Below are 20,161 nucleotides of genomic sequence, written 5' to 3'. Positions count from 1 at the left end.
TATTGTTGAACAAAACAATTACTGAAGGCTGGAAAGAAAGAGAATATAAAAATACTTGGACAAACTCTCATGTACACCAAGTCTCCCATTATTGGCATTTTGCAAATGTAAATTAAAACATATTGCTTTATGATGTCTTACTGCCAGCCTAAATAACTAAATTAATAAAAAAAAAAATGTTTTTTACCAAAACTCACTAAAAAAGTATCAATATTAACCCATTGAAAAATTATGGTTTTGCAAGGTACCTTTTGGCTGTGACACAAAGAAAATGCATATATTCAATAGATTTTAACAATACACAACCACATTCAGCTTGTACATTTTGATATGTATCTGCTAGCTCCACTGAGAACAATTTGATTTAGTTTACGTGGAGACACTGTGGTCTTGTCCAGTATGAAAAGATAAACCTGCTCATCACAACTAAAATAAAGATTAAATAAATATATTCAAAACCTACCATTATTATATGTTTTAAAGAGATAGAATTACCGTACATACTTTACCATAAAACTATTTAATGCACTCAAGTTTTGGCAAGGCATTATTTAATTGACTGTGATGATTTACTTTAACAATTAGAAGGAAATTCTTAACCATAGGAAATCTGTGCTGAGCGGAGTGCACCTATTAAAAAGTTGCCAAATCTTATTTGTTTGTGGTTAATAGGAAAGACATGTTTCCTATTATTAATTATTTGTTTTACCTTTATTTTACCAGTTAAAATGTTTGGGATCCATTTCCCATTGAAGAATGTGACGCTACAAAATCAAGTAAGTACAGGCATGAGGTTTTCCAATCGTGTAAGAGCTATCACAAAGACAACGAAAGAATATTTCTTATATTTCTCAGTGCACATTTTCTTTCCTTCCATGTGTAGTTTTTTGATGGGCCTGAAGTCAACTTGCATTGCATTACATTGAGCTGAATAGAAAGCTTTGGCGTGGATGTGATCAATGTCTAGGGTTTGATCAATGTTGCTAAAGCTGAATCCAGAGTGTTTACAATGCTTAGGTTTGTTTTGCTTCACTCCACTGTAAAAAATTACAAGGTAGTGTTAAATATTAACAACTACCTTTTTTATTAAATTGTGCCCGATTCATTAATCTGCTGCTTATTGAATCATATTGATGTATAAACTGATTTTTGAAATAAAATATATTTACAAAGACATAAGATTTGATTTTCAGTTTGATTTTGGTGGACCCTTTCCCATCATATTCCTTTTTGTGTTCTTCTCTGGTTTCATTAAAATGACGTAACATTTTGGAATAAAAATACAAATCAGCAGACCAAAGCTGGAAGCCAGAATTGCAAATATTTCTACAGCAACACTGAACTTCCCAGGAGAGCTGACATAAGCAGGGATGAAGGTGATCCACACTGCACAGAATATCAACATGCTAAAGGTGATAAATTTAGCTTCATTGAAATTATCAGGCAGTTTCCGAGCCAGGAAAGCAAAGATAAAGCACAAAATGGCCAAAAGTCCAATGTACCCAAGAACAGCCCAGAAACCTACAGCTGAGCCCAGAGCACACTCCAAGATTATTTTGTCCTTGAATTCCTTAAAATTCTTAAATGGGAAAGGAGGAGAGATTGTTAACCAGAGGATACATATAATCACTTGTATGAGAGTGAAACCGAGGACGCTGAGTCTCTGCTGTGCAGGCCCAAAACATTTCATGACATTACTGCCTGGAAGCGTGGACCTGAAGGCCATTAACACCACCATAGTCTTCCCCAGCACACAGGAGATACAGAGGACGAAGGTGATGCCAAACGCTGTGTGTCTCAGCATGCAGGACCACTCAGAGGGCCGGCCGATGAAGGTCAGCGAACATAAGAAACACAGAGTCAAAGAGAAGAGCAGCAGGAAGCTCAGCTCAGAATTATTGGCCTTGACAATGGGAGTTTTCCTGTATCTGAAGAAAATATAAGTCACAATAGCAGTCATGCATGTTCCAAATAAAGAGGCTGCAGTGAGCAGGGTGCCCATAATCTCTTCATACGATAGAAACACAGCCTCCTTCTTTATGCAGGCATCTCTTCTCTCGTTTGACCAGAATTCAGGGTGACATCTCACACAGATGATAGAATCTGTAACATAATGACAAAAGAACTGGTCCATTTAAATTTCAGGGCAGATATCTTTCTCTTTTGTTTTGTTTTTGGTTTTTTTGTAATGGTTGGGAAACAGAATTGCAGAATTTCTGCTGCATCTAACTCAGGAGATGTAATCTACAAAGTGAGCCACTATTATACTTTCTCATTTATAGATGATTCCTGTTTGTGTTGATTCAACCTTTATAGAACAAAAGCTGTGATATAGTTTATTGAACTTGCAATTCCCCCTTTTTTTCTATTTCATCAGCACAAAGAGATAAATACATACTGGGAAAATTAACCCTGTGATATTTTACATTTTGCTCAAACACAGCTCAAACTAAGATTTAATTTCACATGGTGGGCATAATTTCCAAAACTCTGAGTTTTGAAACATCGCGCACACATGCTTTTTTTTACAGTTCAAAAAATATTTCAATTGACATGTTTGCTTTATGATACAATATATTTTACTACACCTGTGGTGTTGCTGATTTCTCCATCGGCACACCGCACACAGTCGTAGCAGCAGACAGGTTTTCCTTTCTGGAGAACTTTACGTGTTCCTGGAGGACACTTTTCACTGCAAACTGATACAGGCACCTGCTTGGACAGTCGTGTAGAAAGAAAATGCATGTTTGTTTTTGTTATTTTGTGTGTAAAATGATGCTGACTTTTTGAAGGTATCATTTTTTATGCAATTCATCGAAACTAAATATGACAGAAAGAGTTTAAGAGTTTAGAGTATCTGTTCAATGTGATTATTAGAGCCATTTTACCTGCAGTGAGTTCTTTGCCCAAATTATAGATTCACTTTGCAGATCCAACTGTTTATCAGGAGGCAGCGATGCATCAAAAAGGCCAATTGTGACAAAGTCCACAATATCATTTTCTCTTGGTTGCCAGTTAACAATCTCGTACCTTGCTGGTGGGTCTCCATTTTCATTAAAATAGACCTCATCTCCTTCTTTTGTTTTGAAGCGAATATTTTTAATGTGTTGCAAAATCTAAGGACATATGTAATAAAAATGTTCATGAGCTATAGTTTAAAAAAATCTGACAAGCAAGAAATATTCACTCTTCTGTGACTAAATGCAATATTGAGATTAGTGCTAGAACTCACCATGAATGGCTCGAGTTTCACTGTGTTGTTACATGTTTTATCACAGTTGAGTATATTATGAAGTGCATGAGCCACAGCATACACTCCTTTATAGACATTGTTGAAAATAGGCATCAGAGACATATCAGTGAAGCTGTTTTGAACTCCAGTCAGATCTTCCTGTCCAGTACACTCTCGGTCAGCTCCTGCTGATGACTTTGACTGCTTAAACCTGCAGTTGAACAGTGTCTCCCAGAACTCTGTAAAAATGTCATTACCAGATGAATTCAGCTGCCTCAGATCCACCATAAACTCTTTCAGGCCGGTGACATGTGCTTTGGGGATAGAAAGGCCTATGGCCCCATCCAGAATGTGGTACTTGTCGAGGGCTGCAGTTTGAGAGTCAAAGATCCAGCTCTCACTACCAACCCACTGATATCCAGTCAGGTTATATTGGGATAATGCATGTATGAGCTCATCCATATCCATATGAGACATGAATGCAACAATAACCTTGGAGATGGAAGCTTTGATAATTTCAATAGTTTTTTGTATTTTGTTGACTGAATCTGTTCTGTAAAAAGGAACAGAATATTCCAGACAGATTCCCAGCTGCTGTGCAGTTTTAGTGAAAGTGGCCATGCCATTATTGCCATAATCATCATTGGTTCGAATCGCTCCAACCCAAGTCCATCCAAAGTGCTTGACCAAATGAGCCAGGGCTCTGCTCTGGTAGTAGTCACTGGGTATCGTTCTGAGGAAGGATGGGTACTTCGTTTTGTCACTGAGACAAGCACACGTGGCAAAGTGGCTGATCTAAGAAAATAATTCACATCATAAAGCGTAATCATTTACAATCATACATGTGCTGCTCTGAACAGTGCGAAGAAAATACAGAATAATATACCTGTCACAAATATAGTACACATATTTCTCAGTAAAACCCACCATTGGGATATAAAATGGTCCAATGACTGTTGCTATTGCCATCCAAGGTGATGAAGAGGTTTCTCCCATTATGGCTTGCACTTGAGCAGGTCTTGTACACGATGTCTCAGAGAGTGCAGGTACAACTTCAATACCATTTGCCACATCCATTGAAACCTTTACACTTCTTGCGATGGAGCCACAAGTGTCATAGAGTTTGTAGCCTAGAGAGATGCCAGGCAGCAGATCTGAGCGGTTGTTAATCTCCTCAATGGTGAAGAGCATGGTCTGTGCAAATTGAAAGCCTCTGGAATTCAAACTGGAATTCAGACAGTTGTGACACAATGGTAATAGCAACACACCAGGAAATCATATTCACTTCACGACACTTAATTTGTCATCTGTTCTCAATTTTTCACTTAATTTACCTGGTGCACTGCAGAGGTCTTGGTTGGTGCATGTAGGTATCTTGTCGATCTTTCCAGCTGCTGTGAAAAGAGAAAATTCCCCCCAACATAATGTCTCCATCCTGAGACAAGAGAGGATTCTCAGGATCCCCTCTATGTATGCACACTTTCTCCTCGGCTAGAGAAAAAGACGTTAGCAGAAACAGGTGCAAAAGAGCCCAACCCTGCTGTGGCCACCTATGTGTGTGTGTCATGCTGTCTGAAAGCGCCAAACAAATGAGTGTCATTACATCTACCTGAATGTCAATTCAATATTGCATCACATTTATAGATTTTGGGGATGCACAGTTAAAAAAATAAAATAAAATATGCACCTCTGGTTAGGGAAGGTGGAGCAACAAAGGGGATCTGTCCAATTTGAAAGTATTTTTTTTTCCAGCCTTTGAGAAGGTTTGTCGATCTGAAAACGAATGTTGAGTTGTGTGTTAAACCATTTTTCTTGTTTGAGTAGCATGTAAATTGTTTCTCTATTTTGAGAAACAACATGTAAACAATTAAATAATTTTTCCTTTAAAATTGGGCTGAAAGTCTATAATCAAGGTCTTCAGTAGTGTTCACACCAACAAGCTTAGCTTATTGTGAGGGGAGCTGGAATTTAGTTTGTGAGAAGAGGGTTTGAAAGAAACATACAGCTTTATTTTTTTTAGCATTTCTGACTTAAAGAACAAAAATATTTCAAATTGTTGTCATTAAGTTATGTGAAAGTCATCCATTCATGAAAATGACCCATTCTGCTTTTTGCCGAGGAGGCCAGTGCTGGTTTCAGTCTCTGTTAACTTTAAATATTGCTTTAAATATTGTAATGCATCATTTTATCAATGTACATACTCCAAATCTGAGTTGAACTTCTTCAAATATATAAGTGTAATGTTAATGAAGGTCTTGATTGAAGTTAGATGTTTTGTTTTATGATGTTGCAAGGGATAACTTCAATATTTTAGTTAAAAAGTTAAGTTTGGACTGCTTCGTCTCAGTTATTTTTTTCATGATTAATTATCCATTATCTATGACACATTATCCAACTTAGGCAGGATTGGTTTCTGATCACAGCTTATCATGTACAAAGGTATGACTTAGTTTCTGAAACATTTAGCTGTAGTCATAGTGTATTTATTTTTGTTTTGCCACCAGCTTCAAACTTATTCTTGTGACACCATAATGCCACTGCTGAAAGTGTGCTCTTGTTGAGGTTCAGTTTGCAGATTTCAAGTTATCTGTTATATAGACTTTTAAAATGTGTCAAAAACTATATGATGATGACAAAAATAGAAGAGATAAGAAAGAGCCTTTAACAGTTGTTTAATCACATGATCTTGTATAATAATTATACAATACTACATATCTATAAATGTATCCTCTAATTCTTCACACATTGTATTTAGTTCTTAGTCTGATGTATGGACCCCCTTTCCCATCATATTCTTTTTTGTGTTCTTCTCTGGTTTCATTAAAATGACGTAACATTTTGGAATAAAAATACAAATCAGCAGACCAAAACTGGACGCCAGAATTGCAAATATTTCTACAGCAACACTGAACTTCCCAGGAGAGCTGACATAAGCCGGGATGAAGGTGATCCACACTGCACAAAATATCAACATGCTAAAGGTGATAAATTTAGCTTCATTGAAATTATCAGGCAGTTTCCGAGCCAGGAAAGCAAAGATAAAGCACAAAATGGCCAAAAGTCCAATGTACCCAAGAACAGCCCAGAAACCTACAGCTGAGCCCAGAGCACACTCCAAGATTATTTTGTCCTTGAATTCCTTAAAATTCTTAAATGGGAAAGGAGGAGAGATTGTTAACCAGAGGATACATATAATCACTTGTATGAGAGTGAAACAGAGGACGCTGAGTCTCTGCTGAGTCGTTCCAAAACATTTCATGACATTACTGCCTGGAAGCGTGGACCTGAAGGCCATTAGCACCACCATAGTCTTCCCCAGCACACAGGAGATACAGAGGACAAAGATGATGCCAAATGCTGTGTGTCTCAGCATGCAGGACCACTCAGAGGGCCGGCCCATGAAGGTCAGTGAACATACGAAACACAGAGTCAAAGAGAAGAGCAGCAGGAAGCTCAGCTCAGAATTATTGGCCTTGACAATGGGAGTTTTCCTGTATCTGAAGAAAATATAAGTCACAATAGCAGTCATGCATGTTCCAAATAAAGAGGCTGCAGTGAGCAGGGTGCCCATAATCTCTTCATACGATAGAAACACAGCCTCCTTCTTTATGCAAGCGTCTCTTCTCTCGTTTGACCAGAATTCAGGGTGACATCTCACACAGATGATAGAATCTGTAACATAACAACAAAAGAACTGGTCCATTTAAATTTCAGGGCAGATATCTTTCTCTTTTGTTTTGTTTTGGGTTTTTTTGTAATGGTTGGGAAACAGAATTGCAGAATTTCTGCTGCATCTAACTCAGGAGATGTAATCTACAAAGTGAGCCACTATTATACTTTCTCATTTATAGATGATTCCTGTTTGTGTTGATTCAACCTTTATAGAACAAAAGCTGTGATATAGTTTATTGAACTTGCAATTCCCCCCTTTTTTTCTATTTCATCAGCACAAAGAGATAAATACATACTGGAAAAATTAACCCTGTGATATTTTACATTTTGCTCAAACACAGCTCAAACTAAGATTTAATTTCACATGGTGGGCATAATTTCCAAAACTCTGAGTTTTGAAACATCGCGCACACATGCTTTTTTTTACAGTTCAAAAAAGATTTTACTTGACATGTTTGCTTAATGATACAATATATTTTACTACACCTGTGGTGTTGCTGAATTCTCCATCGGCACACCGCACACAGTCGTAGCAGCAGACAGGTTTTCCTTTCTGGAGAACTTTACGTGTTCCTGGAGGACACTTTTCACTGCAAACTGATACAGGCACCTGCTTGGACAGTCGTGTAGAAAGAAAATGCATGTTTGTTTTTGTTATTTTGTGTGTAAAATGATGCTGACTTTTTGAAGGTATCATTTTTTATGCAATTCATCGAAACTAAATATGACAGAAAGAGTTTAAGAGTTTACAGTATCTGTTCAATGTGATTATTAGAGCCATTTTACCTGCAGTGAGTTCTTTGCCCAAATTATAGATTCACTTTGCAGATCCAACTGTTTATCAGGAGGCAGCGATGCATCATAAAGGCCAATTGTGACAAAGTCCACAATATCATTTTCTCTTGGTTGCCAGTTAACAATCTCGTACCTTGCTGGTGGGTCTCCATTTTCATTAAAATAGACCTCATCTCCTTCTTTTGTTTTGAAGCGAATATTTTTAATGTGTTGCAAAATCTAAGGACATATGTAATAAAAATGTTCATGAGCTATAGTTTAAAAAAATCTGACAAGCAAGAAATATTTACTCTTCTGTGACTATATGCAATATTGAGATTAGTGCTAGAACTCACCATGAATGGCTCGAGTTTCACTGTGTTGTTACATGTTTTATCACAGTTGAGTATATTATGAAGTGCATGAGCCACAGCATACACTCCTTTATAGACATTGTTGAAAATAGGCATCAGAGACATATCAGTGAAGCTGTTTTGAACTCCAGTCAGATCTTCCTGTCCAGTACACTCTCGGTCAGCTCCTGCTGATGACTTTGACTGCTTAAACCTGCAGTTGAACAGTGTCTCCCAGAACTCTGTAAAAATGTCATTACCAGATGAATTCAGCTGCCTCAGATCCACCATAAACTCTTTCAGGCCGGTGACATGTGCTTTGGGGATAGAAAGGCCTATGGCCCCATCCAGAATGTGGTACTTGTCGAGGGCTGCAGTTTGAGAGTCAAAGATCCAGCCCTCACTACCAACCCACTGATATCCAGTCAGGTTATATTGGGATAATGCATGTATGAGCTCATCCATATCCATATGAGACATGAATGCAACAATAACCTTGGAGATGGAAGCTTTGATAATTTCAATAGTTTTTTGTATTTTGTTGACTGAATCTGTTCTGTAAAAAGGAACAGAATATTCCAGACAGATTCCCAGCTGCTGTGCAGTTTTAGTGAAAGTGGCCATGCCATTATTGCCATAATCATCATTGGTTTGAATCGCTCCAACCCAAGTCCATCCAAAGTGCTTGACCAAATGAGCCAGGGCTCTGCTCTGGTAGTAGTCACTGGGTATCGTTCTGAGGAAGGATGGGTACTTCGTTTTGTCACTGAGACAAGCACACGTGGCAAAGTGGCTGATCTAAGAAAATAATTCACATCATAAAGCGTAATCATTTACAATCATACATGTGCTGCTCTGAACAGTGCGAAGAAAATACAGAATAATATACCTGTCACAAATATAGTACACATATTTCTCAGTAAAACCCACCATTGGGATATAAAATGGTCCAATGACTGTTGCTATTGCCATCCAAGGTGATGAAGAGGTTTCTCCCATTATGGCTTGCACTTGAGCAGGTCTTGTACACGATGTCTCAGAGAGTGCAGGTACAACTTCAATACCATTTGCCACATCCATTGAAACCTTTACACTTCTTGCGATGGAGCCACAAGTGTCATAGAGTTTGTAGCCTAGAGAGATGCCAGGCAGCAGATCTGAGCGGTTGTTAATCTCCTCAATGGTGAAGAGCATGGTCTGTGCAAATTGAAAGCCTCTGGAATTCAAACTGGAATTCAGACAGTTGTGACACAATGGTAATAGCAACACACCAGGAAATCATATTCACTTCACGACACTTAATTTGTCATCTGTTCTCAATTTTTCACTTAATTTACCTGGTGCACTGCAGAGGTCTTGGTTGGTGCATGTAGGTATCTTGTCGATCTTTCCAGCTGCTGTGAAAAGAGAAAATTCCCCCCAACATAATGTCTCCATCCTGAGACAAGAGAGGATTCTCAGGATCCCCTCTATGTATGCACACTTTCTCCTCGGCTAGAGAAAAAGACGTTAGCAGAAACAGGTGCAAAAGAGCCCAACCCTGCTGTGGCCACCTATGTGTGTGTGTCATGCTGTCTGAAAGCGCCAAACAAATGAGTGTCATTACATCTACCTGAATGTCAATTCAATATTGCATCACATTTATAGATTTTGGGGATGCACAGTTAAAAAAATTAAATAAAATATGCACCTCTGGTTAGGGAAGGTGGAGCAACAAAGGGGATCTGTCCAATTTGAAAGTATTTTTTTTTCCAGCCTTTGAGAAGGTTTGTCGATCTGAAAACGAATGTTGAGTTGTGTGTTAAACCATTTTTCTTGTTTGAGTAGCATGTAAATTGTTTCTCTATTTTGAGAAACAACATGTAAACAATTAAATAATTTTTCCTTTAAAATTGGGCTGAAAGTCTATAATCAAGGTCTTCAGTAGTGTTCACACCAACAAGCTTAGCTTATTGTGAGGGGAGCTGGAATTTAGTTTGTGAGAAGAGGGTTTGAAAGAAACATACAGCTTTATTTTTTTTAGCATTTCTGACTTAAAGAACAAAAATATTTCAAATTGTTGTCATTAAGTTATGTGAAAGTCATCCATTCATGAAAATGACCCATTCTGCTTTTTGCCGAGGAGGCCAGTGCTGGTTTCAGTCTCTGTTAACTTTAAATATTGCTTTAAATATTGTAATGCATCATTTTATCAATGTACATACTCCAAATCTGAGTTGAACTTCTTCAAATATATAAGTGTAATGTTAATGAAGGTCTTGATTGAAGTGAGATGTTTTGTTTTATGATGTTGCAAGGGATAACTTCAATATTTTAGTTAAAAAGTTAAGTTTGGACTGCTTCGTCTCAGTTATTTTTTTCATGATTAATTATCCATTATCTATGACACATTATCCAACTTAGGCAGGATTGGTTTCTGATCACAGCTTATCATGTACAAAGGTATGACTTAGTTTCTGAAACATTTAGCTGTAGTCATAGTGTATTTATTTTTGTTTTGCCACCAGCTTCAAACTTATTCTTGTGACACCATAATGCCACTGCTGAAAGTGTGCTCTTGTTGAGGTTCAGTTTGCAGATTTCAAGTTATCTGTTATATAGACTTTTAAAATGTGTCAAAAACTATATGATGATGACAAAAATAGAAGAGATAAGAAAGAGCCTTTAACAGTTGTTTAATCACATGATCTTGTATAATAATTATACAATACTACATATCTATAAATGTATCCTCTAATTCTCCACACATAGTATTTAGTTCTTAGAGTGATGTATGGACCCCCTTTCCCATCATATTCTTTTTTGTGTTCTTCTCTGGTTTCATTAAAATGACGTAACATTTTGGAATAAAAATACAAATCAGCAGACCAAAACTGGACGCCAGAATTGCAAATATTTCTACAGCAACACTGAACTTCCCAGGAGAGCTGACATAAGCCGGGATGAAGGTGATCCACACTGCACAGAATATCAACATGCTAAAGGTGATAAATTTAGCTTCATTGAAATTATCAGGCAGTTTCCGAGCCAGGAAAGCAAAGATAAAGCACAAAATGGCCAAAAGTCCAATGTACCCGAGAACAGCCCAGAAACCTACAGCTGAGCCCAGAGCACACTCCAAGATTATTTTGTCCTTGAATTCCTTAAAATTCTTAAATGGGAAAGGAGGAGAGATTGTTAACCAGAGGATACATATAATCACTTGTATGAGAGTGAAACCGAGGACGCTGAGTCTCTGCTGTGCAGGCCCAAAACATTTCCTGACATTACTGCCTGGAAGCGTGGACCTGAAGGCCATTAGCACCACCATAGTCTTCCCCAGGATACAAGAGATACAGAGGACAAAGGTGATGCCAAACGCTGTGTGTCTCAGCATGCAGGACCACTCAGAGGGCCGGCCCATGAAGGTCAGAGAACACAGGAAACACAGAGTCAAAGAGAAGAGCAGCAGGAAGCTCAGCTCAGAATTATTGGCCTTGACAATGGGAGTTTTCCTGTATCTGAAGAAAATAAAAGCCACAATAGCAGTCATGCATGTTCCAAATAAAGAGGCTGCAGTGAGCAGGGTGCCCATAATCTCTTCATACGATAGAAACACAGCCTCCTTCTTTATGCAGGCATCTCTTCTCTCGTTTGACCAGAATTCAGGGTGACATCTCACACAGATGATAGAATCTGTAACATAATGACAAATGTGGTTAAATCTGATTCTAAAAGCATTTTTGTTACACATGTCAGCAATTGACACACCATTGACAACTCAATGGCACGATACACTATATATTTTGTTGTTGTTTTTTTGATTTCTGGTTAACCACACAGATGCAGTCTCACAATCCACCCTTTTCTATTTTTTTTGAGTCCATAGATAGTAAGGTAATTTCATAGAAATCTCAAAGCAATTGCACCAACAAGAATTGTGTCATGTCTGGCTTTGACCATTTTTAATTATTAGGAGGCTAAAAATGAGAATATACTGTACATCAACATATTTCTGAGGAATATAATTATGCTTTCTTTTCTGTAGTACAGGTTTTTCTACAAAAACAAATGAATCTAATTGAAATGGCTTTTTTCCCCCAAACTTTAATTCTTTTAAGTCTTGAATGTAAAATCTTTTGTCATGTGTATGAGATGACATTGTTGCAATTACAATTAAAATTTGAAGAATTCCCAAAAGCATTTTGTGGGGTATGGTAAGATTATTAAAACAAAAGGCTAAATAATTAAATCCTCAATTATTTCTCTGATATGGACCTGTATATGCTATAATCTAAATATTGACGATGATAATTTCATAATTTGGAAAAAAATGGTATAATCTTTTTGCAATTACTGATAAATAATTGTGTGAATAACAAAAATTTCATTTTATTGTACAAGTGAAGTCATTGTACACCTGTTGTGTTGCTGATTTCGCCTTCGGCACACTGCACACAGTCGTAGCAGCAGACAGGTTTTCCTTTCTGGAGAATTTTACGTGTTCCTAGAGGACACTTTTCACTGCAAACTGAGACGGGCACCTGCTTGGACAAAAAGCACAATGAGATATTCATTTGATGCATTTTGCCTTTATAGTTGTTCTCAATGTAGTCACAAAACATTTGATCATTTGATCATATCATTGAATACAATGATAGCTTACATAAGATGAATTCTGTGACCAGGTCAAAGATTCATTTTGCAGTATCAGCTGTTTTCCTTTAGGGAGCGATGCATCATAAAGTCCCACTGTGACAAAGTCCACATTGCCATTTTCCCTTCTCTTCCAGTTTACTATTTCATACTTTGCTGGTGGGTCTCCATTTTCATTAAAGTAAACTTCATCCCCCTCCTTAGTTTTGAAGCGAATGTCACTTATATGTTGCAGAATCTAAAAAAATGCAAAATAGTTTTTCTGTTAAATAAAAGCCTAAACATTTTAATTGTGACCTAATGAACAAACTAATCAAGTTGGATTGGAACTCACCATGAATGGATCTAGTTTCAGATTGTTCTTGCACATTTCATTGCAGTTGAGGAGTTTATGAAGTGCATGAGCCACAGCATACACTGCTTTATATACATTGTTGATAATAGGCATCAGAGACAAATCAGTGAAGCTGTTTTGAACTCCAGTCAGATCTTCTTGTCCGGTACACTCTCTGTCCACTCCTGCTGATGACTTTGACTTCTTGAATTTGCAGTTAAAAGATGTCTCCCAAAACTCTGTGAATATTTCATTGCCAGATAAATTCAGTGGCTTCACATCCAACATGAACTCTTTGAGGCCAGTAACATGTGCCTTGGGGATTGAGAGACCAATGGCTCCATCCAGAATACGTTGCTTATCCATTGCTGCAGTTTGAGAGTCAAAGATCCATGCTTCAGTTCCAACCCACTGGTGTCCAGTCAGGTTGTGCTCAGACAACTGATGTATTAGCACATCCATGTCCATGAGAGAGAGAAAGGCTACAATCACCTTGGAGGTGGAAGCCTCGATGATATTTATTATATTTTGTATTTTTTCAGCTGAATCAGTTCTGAAGAAGGCCACAGAATATTCCAGACAGATTCCCAAATGCTGTGCAGTTTCAGTGAATGTGGCCATGCCATTATTGCCATAATCATTGTTTGATCGAATCGCTCCAACCCAAGTCCATCCAAAATGTTTCACAAGCTGGGCCAGGGCTCTGCTCTGGTAGTAGTCACTGGGTATCGTTCTGAGGAAGGATGGGTACTTTGTTTTGTCACTGAGACAAGCACATGTGGCAAAGTGGCTGATCTAAAATTGAAGTACAAATATCTTTAGATAAAGACATATTTTTTTTAAAACCTTTGTACATCCATATTTGATCTTCAGTAACTCAAGAATAAAAACACCAACATCTCCATCAAATGTCAATTTACTTTGACCAATATTACCCACCAGTGGAATATGAAAGGGTCCGATGACAGTTGCTATTGCCATACAAGGAGAGGAAGAAGTCTCCCCGATTATGGCTTGAACCTGTGCAGGTTTGGTGCATGATCCTTTTGGGAGAGCCAGAACAACATCATCACTGTTTGCCAAGGCGAGTGCAACTCCGACACTTCTGGCAATGGAGCCACAGATATCATAGATTTTGTATCCCAGAGAGATGCCTGGTAGTAAATCTGTACTGTTATTAATTTCCTCAATGGCAAAAAGCATTGCCTGGGCAAACTGGAAGTCTCTAAAGTTCAGACTATATTCAGACAATAATGAAGAGAAGATATTAAAATCATTGCCTTCCTGAAATAATACCACAGAAAAGATGTAAGTTGTATTTTAAAAGCAAATCTGAAAGCTGTTCTTCTCTGTCTACAACTAATTCACTGGAGATGTTTTTTAATCAGAAGGTATTGTGATGGTGTCATTTACCTGGTGCATTGCAGTGGCGGTGGTTTTTTCATGTAGGCTTCTTGTCTGTCTCTCCAGCTGCTGTGGAAAGATAGGATCCCGCCCAACATAATATCTCCACTCTTGTACAGCTGAGGGTTTTCTGGATCCCCTCTGTGTTTGCACACTGTCTCCTTCGCCTGAGAGAAGGATGCAACCAGGAAAACCTGTAGAAGTGCCCAACCCTGCTCTGGCCACTTCTGTGTGGATGTCATGCTTGCTGAGGGAATGACAGTTTGCAGGAGTCTTTATGGTGGTATGAATGAGAGGGTGGGACATAACCACATTCAAAAAATATATTCATTAGCCTTTTTATACGACATTGGAATAATATTATCAAAATGTGTGTAAGATGGAAAATGTTTTATAAAAAGCATCTACTTTATTGTTTACTACACTCGCATTAATATAGTAATTATAGACTTTTTCAGTACAATAAAGCACATAATGTAATCAGATGTTTGATCCATTCTCACAATACCATTTGCCAATAATATATTGAGCTAAATTATGTACTGTTAAACAAATACGTTCCTTTCCCCTTATAGTTCTGATTTTATTTATTTGCATTCACAGTTTATCTGTTTTTAGGTCCAGATTTCATTTGCACTTTGTCACCAAATCAAAATTGATATTGCTGTCTTCAGTAACTTAATTTGCCCATAGATGAGCTTACTATGCTTAAAATGGGAAATGAAAAATAACAGAATATTTCCTCAATAAATCTTACACTAAGACATTTTCTTATGACTATAGGAAAAAAGTAATTTTCTCGAGCAAAATCGTGACAGGAAACATTTTTTAATTTAAGGTGTACTAGATATTATGCAGATTATTGATTTTAAGTAAATGTCTACTGTCATCAGTAGTTTCTGAGGAATCTCGACACCATCTTTTGTCCTTTGCCTATTATATGTACACCACATGATATGTTCTTGGAAAAAGATTGACCGTTGGAATAAAGGATGTGGTTTTATTCAACAGCTACTGGTTATAAATAAACTAAAATAAGTGAATTAAACTTTGTTTGAGTGGTTCCATGCATATATACCATGTTTAAAAAATAAAAAAAGAATATATTAAGGAAATTTGGGAGGAGTAAACAATTTTGAAAAGCACTTCAGTTTTTGGAAGCAATGGTCTATATTCAGTATTGTTTGTGTTGCTCTCATTGCAAAAGGGGGAGTTTTACAATAATATGAGGCTATGGATTAAGAAACATATTTGGTTTGCATATCTCATAGCATGGCATGATAGGAAGCACTTAATTTCACACTGCACTTGTGCTGCGGAAGCATGAGATTCAAGATCAACTCTTGAGCTTGGTCGCAGTTCTTCAGTGCACACCAGAGAGCAAGTAACGTGGTCATAGCCACTCTACTGTGCCTCACCTTGCCTAAAAACACAAGGTGTAAAAATGTACCTTTAAAGCACAATAAGAAGTTTTCTAAATCTCTTCTTTAAAATATTTTGATACAACATTTTTTGGTCTAATTAGGTTTCCATAATTGCAGATGCAATAGCTGACAATAAGTGCTGTTTCTAGTCTATAGAGCCTGTGCTTGAATCTATCTGCATGAAAAAATCATCTGTGCTTCTGGCATTGCCACCTGCTCGTTCATACTTGTAAATCTTATATTACAACACATAAACATGAGTACACCTTTCCATAAGCAGTGTATGATATGCTGACTGCACAACACACAAACCGAAGAAAACAGGATTGCATGTCAAACAATATTGAATTACTTGACATGTGGTTAACGAGTTATACAAAAACCTTATTCCCATAACATGAGTCTTTATTAGAGATTGCTTTCAGTTTTCAGAGAGATGTATATCCCCCTTCCCTATCATATTCTTTTTTGTGTTCTTCTCTGGTTTCATTAAAATGATGTAACATTTTGGAATAAAAATACAAATCAGCAGACCAAAACTGGAAGCCAGAATAGCAAATATTTCTACAGCAACACTGAACTTCCCAGGAGAGCTGACATAAGCTGGGATGAAGGAGAGCCACACTGCACAAAATATCAACATGCTGAACGTGATAAATTTAGCTTCATTGAAATTATCAGGTAGGTTGCGAGCCAGGAAAGCAAAGATAAAGCATAAAATGGCCAAAAGTCCAATGTACCCAAGAACAGCCCAGAAACCTACAGCTGAGCCCAGAGCACACTCCAAGATTATTTTGTCCTTGAATTCTGTAAAATTTTTAGATAGGAAAGGAGGAGAAATTGTTAACCAGAGGATACATATAATCACTTGTATGAGAGTGAAACCGAGGACGCTGAGTCTCTGCTGTGCAGGCCCAAACCATTTCATGACATTACTGCCTGGAAGCGTGGACCTGAAGGCCATTAACACCACCATAGTCTTCCCCAGCACACAGGAGATACAGAGGACGAAGGTGATGCCAAACGCTGTGTGTCTCAGCATGCAGGACCACTCAGAGGGCCGGCCGATGAAGGTCAGTGAACATAAGAAACACAGAGTCAAAGAGAAGAGCAGCAGGAAGCTCAGCTCAGAGTTATTGGCCTTGACAATGGGAGTTTTCCTGTATCTGAAGAAAATAAAGGTCACAATAGCAGTCATGCATGTTCCAAATAAAGAGGCTGCAGTGAGCAGGGTGCCCATAATCTCTTCATACGATAAAAACACAGCCTCCTTCTTTATGCAGGCATCTCTTTTTTTATTTGGCCAATACTCACGGTGACACCTCACACAGTTTATAGAGTCTGCAAAGTAAAGATGACAGATATGTTAAATTTCATTGGATAATCGTTATGGAAACATTATATTAAATGAAGTTTTATAAATGCTAATATTTGTTGCACTCCCACTACGGTTGCTCTGGTGCTGTCTGTTGAGTAGTTATTTCTTAAACGTATGGTACTCAACTGGATCTTTTTAGTAAGGCTACTTTTTCTATATAATGCCCCCATTTAGGGTGGAAGCTTTTTATCGTGCTTTAAGCTAATAATTGTGACACATAGAATGTCATAGAAAACTACACCTGTATTATTGCTGATTTCGCCTTCTGCACATCGTACACAGTCATAGCAGCAGACAGGTTTCCCTTTTTGGAGAACTTTTCGTGTTCCCGGAGGACACTTTTCACTGCAAACTGACACGGGCACCTGCATGGACAAAAAGTGAGGCAAAAGTGTGATCTGTATGTACTGGCCTTAGCAGTAATTTTAATTCCTCATATGAATATCTACAACAAGTACATGGTTATACATATATAATTCCCTTGTAACAACAAACAGATTACCTCATGAGAGTTTTGTGCCCAAATTAAAGATTTATTTTGCCAATTTAGCTGTTTATCTGCAGGTAACGTTGTGTCGTAGAGGCCAACTTTAACAAAGTTTGCAATATCATTTTCTCTTGGCTGCCAGTTCACAATTTCATATTTTGCTGGTGGGTCTCCATTCGCATTAAAGTATATTTCATCTCCTTCCTTTGTTTTGAAACTGGTCTTCCTTATTTGTTGTAAAATCTGAAAAGCAAAACGTTGGGTTCATTAGTATGAGTATAAAGAATGACAGACTTTTATAGGTCAATTGTTTGTTTTTTAGCTGCTCATAGTTGATTTAATAGAAATGTGTCTTGTCGTGTTTTGAAACTCACTTTGATTGGATCTAACGTCGCCATCCTACATTCTTTACTACAGTTGAGTATATTATGAAGTGCATGAGCCACAGCATACACTCCTTTATAGACATTGTTGAAAATGGGCATCAGAGACATATCAGTGAAGCTGTTTTGAACTCCAGTCAGATCTTCATGTCCAGTACACTCTCTGTCCACGCCTTCTGATGGCTTTGACTGCTTAAATCTGCAGTTGAATAATGTCTCCCAGAACTCTGTAAACATTTCACTGCCTGATAGATTTAGTGGCTTCACGTCTAACATGAACTCTTTCAGGCCGGTGACATGTGCTTTGGGGATGGAGAGACCGATGGCTCCATCCAGAATACGTTGCTTATCAATTGCTGCAGTTTGAGAGTCGAAGATCCATGATTCACTTCCAACCCACTGGTATCCAGTCAGGTTATATTGGGACAACTCAGGAATCAACACATCCATATCTTTGTGGGAGAGGAAAGCAATAATCACCTTAGAAGTTGAGGATTGTATAACACCTATTATCTTTTCAATTCTGTCTGCTGTATCTGTTCTGTAAAAAGGAACAGAATATTCCAGACAGATTCCCAGCTGATGTGCAGTTTCAGTGAATATGGCCATGCCATTATTGCCATAATCATCATTGGTTCTAATCGCTCCAACCCAAGTCCATCCAAAGTGCTTGACCAAATGAGCCAGAGCTCTGCTCTGGTAGTAGTCACTTGGTACCGTTCTGAGGAAGGATGGGTACTTTGATTTGTCACTGAGACAAGCACACGTGGCAAAGTGGCTGATCTAAAGAGAATAAAAGAAGTGGGCTCCTTAGATTCAAGTACATACAATCAACAAATCTTCTGTTACCTTTGGTAACAATGTGAGGGGAAAAACAAACATTGCACACCAAGCCAATCATCTAAACAAACGTAATGTTTGTATTAAAGAAAATGACAGTGTAAAATATACAACATTCACAAAGCCAATCTAATTAACTAGAGAGAAAAACTGTACAGTCCCCAACTTTGAAACAAAATTCAAGTATACACACCATTGGTATTCTTAAGGGTCCAATGGCAGTAGCGATAGCTGTGCAGGGAGATGAGGAGGTTTCTCCCATTATGGCCTGCACTTGTGCTGGTTTGGTACAGGTCCCTTCAGAGGGTGTAAAAACAATTTCATTCCCATTTGCCAGGGCCAGTGCAACTCTTGTGCTTCGGGCAATAGAGCCACAGCTATCATATAATTTGTAGCCCAGAGAGATCCCTGGCAACAGGTCTGTACTGTTATTTATCTCCTTAATGGCAAAAAGCATCGCCTGGGCAAACTGGAACTCTCTGAAATTCAGACTGCATTCAGAATGATATGAATAGTTGACTTCACAATCATAGGTATCTTTAAATATTGAGGATAATAATGGAATAATTGAAACTATGCAATGCTATTACACAAATAAATGAAAAAACATCTGCAGCAGCATATTGTATTAAAAAAAAGATTACATTGACTGATGTGGTTTAATTACCTGTTGCATTGCAGTGTCTGCGGTTTGTGTGAGTAGGTATCTTGGCTAACTTTCCAACTGGTGTGAAAAGAGAAGATTCCTCCCAATATAATGTCTCCGTCCTCAAAAAGGTTGGGCAGTTCAGGATCCCCTCTTTGCCTGCATATTAGCTCTTCAGTGTGAGACAGCGACGCCACCAATAACAGCTGTAAAAGGGACCAACCCCGTTCTGGTGGCCTCTGTGACCAAAAGAGGCTTGTGCGTCCTGTCATCTTTATGAATGTGCTCAATCACTGGGTAGAGAGAGAGTTTTATTTAGAGTAGAGAGAGCATCACATGCCTCTCTTTACACTGGCATTTATACCTTTTGGAACAACATAGAAAACATGATGTCTAATCTTATAGGAAAGTTGGACATGTAAGGGTTATTGGATGACAGACTATTTTGTTTTGGTTATGAAAGCTTGACAAAAGCATGCATTTTCTACTTTTGTTTATTTGATTGTTAACGTAATCACCAAAACCACTGAGCAGAGAAAAAATATACTTTAGACCGACAAGGTCCTTAAAGGTTCCCTTCATGTCAGAAAACATACTTT

The 20,161-nt window shown here is 37.9% G+C and overlaps 3 protein-coding genes across 3 annotated transcripts; all 3 read right to left on the bottom strand.

Moving 5' to 3' along the window:
* Window positions 1–1,189: 1,189 nt before the first annotated feature.
* On the bottom strand, window positions 1,190–10,137 carry LOC308137505 (uncharacterized protein; the record flags this gene model as incomplete). Its single annotated transcript, XM_080506255.1, has 13 exons — window positions 1,190–2,103; window positions 2,589–2,712; window positions 2,889–3,116; window positions 3,233–4,027; window positions 4,160–4,457; window positions 4,567–4,841; window positions 6,009–6,904; window positions 7,391–7,514; window positions 7,691–7,918; window positions 8,035–8,829; window positions 8,962–9,259; window positions 9,369–9,525; window positions 10,134–10,137. The coding sequence occupies 13 exons, from the start codon at window positions 10,135–10,137 to the stop codon at window positions 1,190–1,192; spliced, it is 5,136 nt and encodes a 1,711-aa protein (XP_080362381.1).
* A 655-nt stretch (window positions 10,138–10,792) lies between these two features.
* Window positions 10,793–14,646, bottom strand: LOC308138702 (extracellular calcium-sensing receptor-like; the record flags this gene model as incomplete). Its single annotated transcript, XM_080507918.1, has 6 exons — window positions 10,793–11,706; window positions 12,431–12,554; window positions 12,677–12,904; window positions 13,001–13,795; window positions 13,940–14,237; window positions 14,414–14,646. The coding sequence occupies 6 exons, from the start codon at window positions 14,644–14,646 to the stop codon at window positions 10,793–10,795; spliced, it is 2,592 nt and encodes an 863-aa protein (XP_080364044.1).
* Window positions 14,647–16,249: 1,603 nt separating this feature from the next.
* Window positions 16,250–19,834, bottom strand: LOC308137498 (extracellular calcium-sensing receptor-like; the record flags this gene model as incomplete). Its single annotated transcript, XM_080506238.1, has 6 exons — window positions 16,250–17,169; window positions 17,448–17,571; window positions 17,709–17,936; window positions 18,068–18,859; window positions 19,110–19,407; window positions 19,584–19,834. 6 exons carry the CDS (start codon window positions 19,832–19,834, stop codon window positions 16,250–16,252), a joined length of 2,613 nt encoding a protein of 870 aa, XP_080362364.1.
* Window positions 19,835–20,161: the final 327 nt, after the last annotated feature.

Source organism: Blennius ocellaris (assembly GCF_963422515.1).
Source record: "Blennius ocellaris genome assembly, chromosome: 2".
Lineage (NCBI taxonomy): Eukaryota > Metazoa > Chordata > Actinopteri > Blenniiformes > Blenniidae > Blennius > Blennius ocellaris.
Note: the sequence above shows the minus strand (reverse complement) of the source record. Positions and strands in the feature narration are given on the sequence as shown.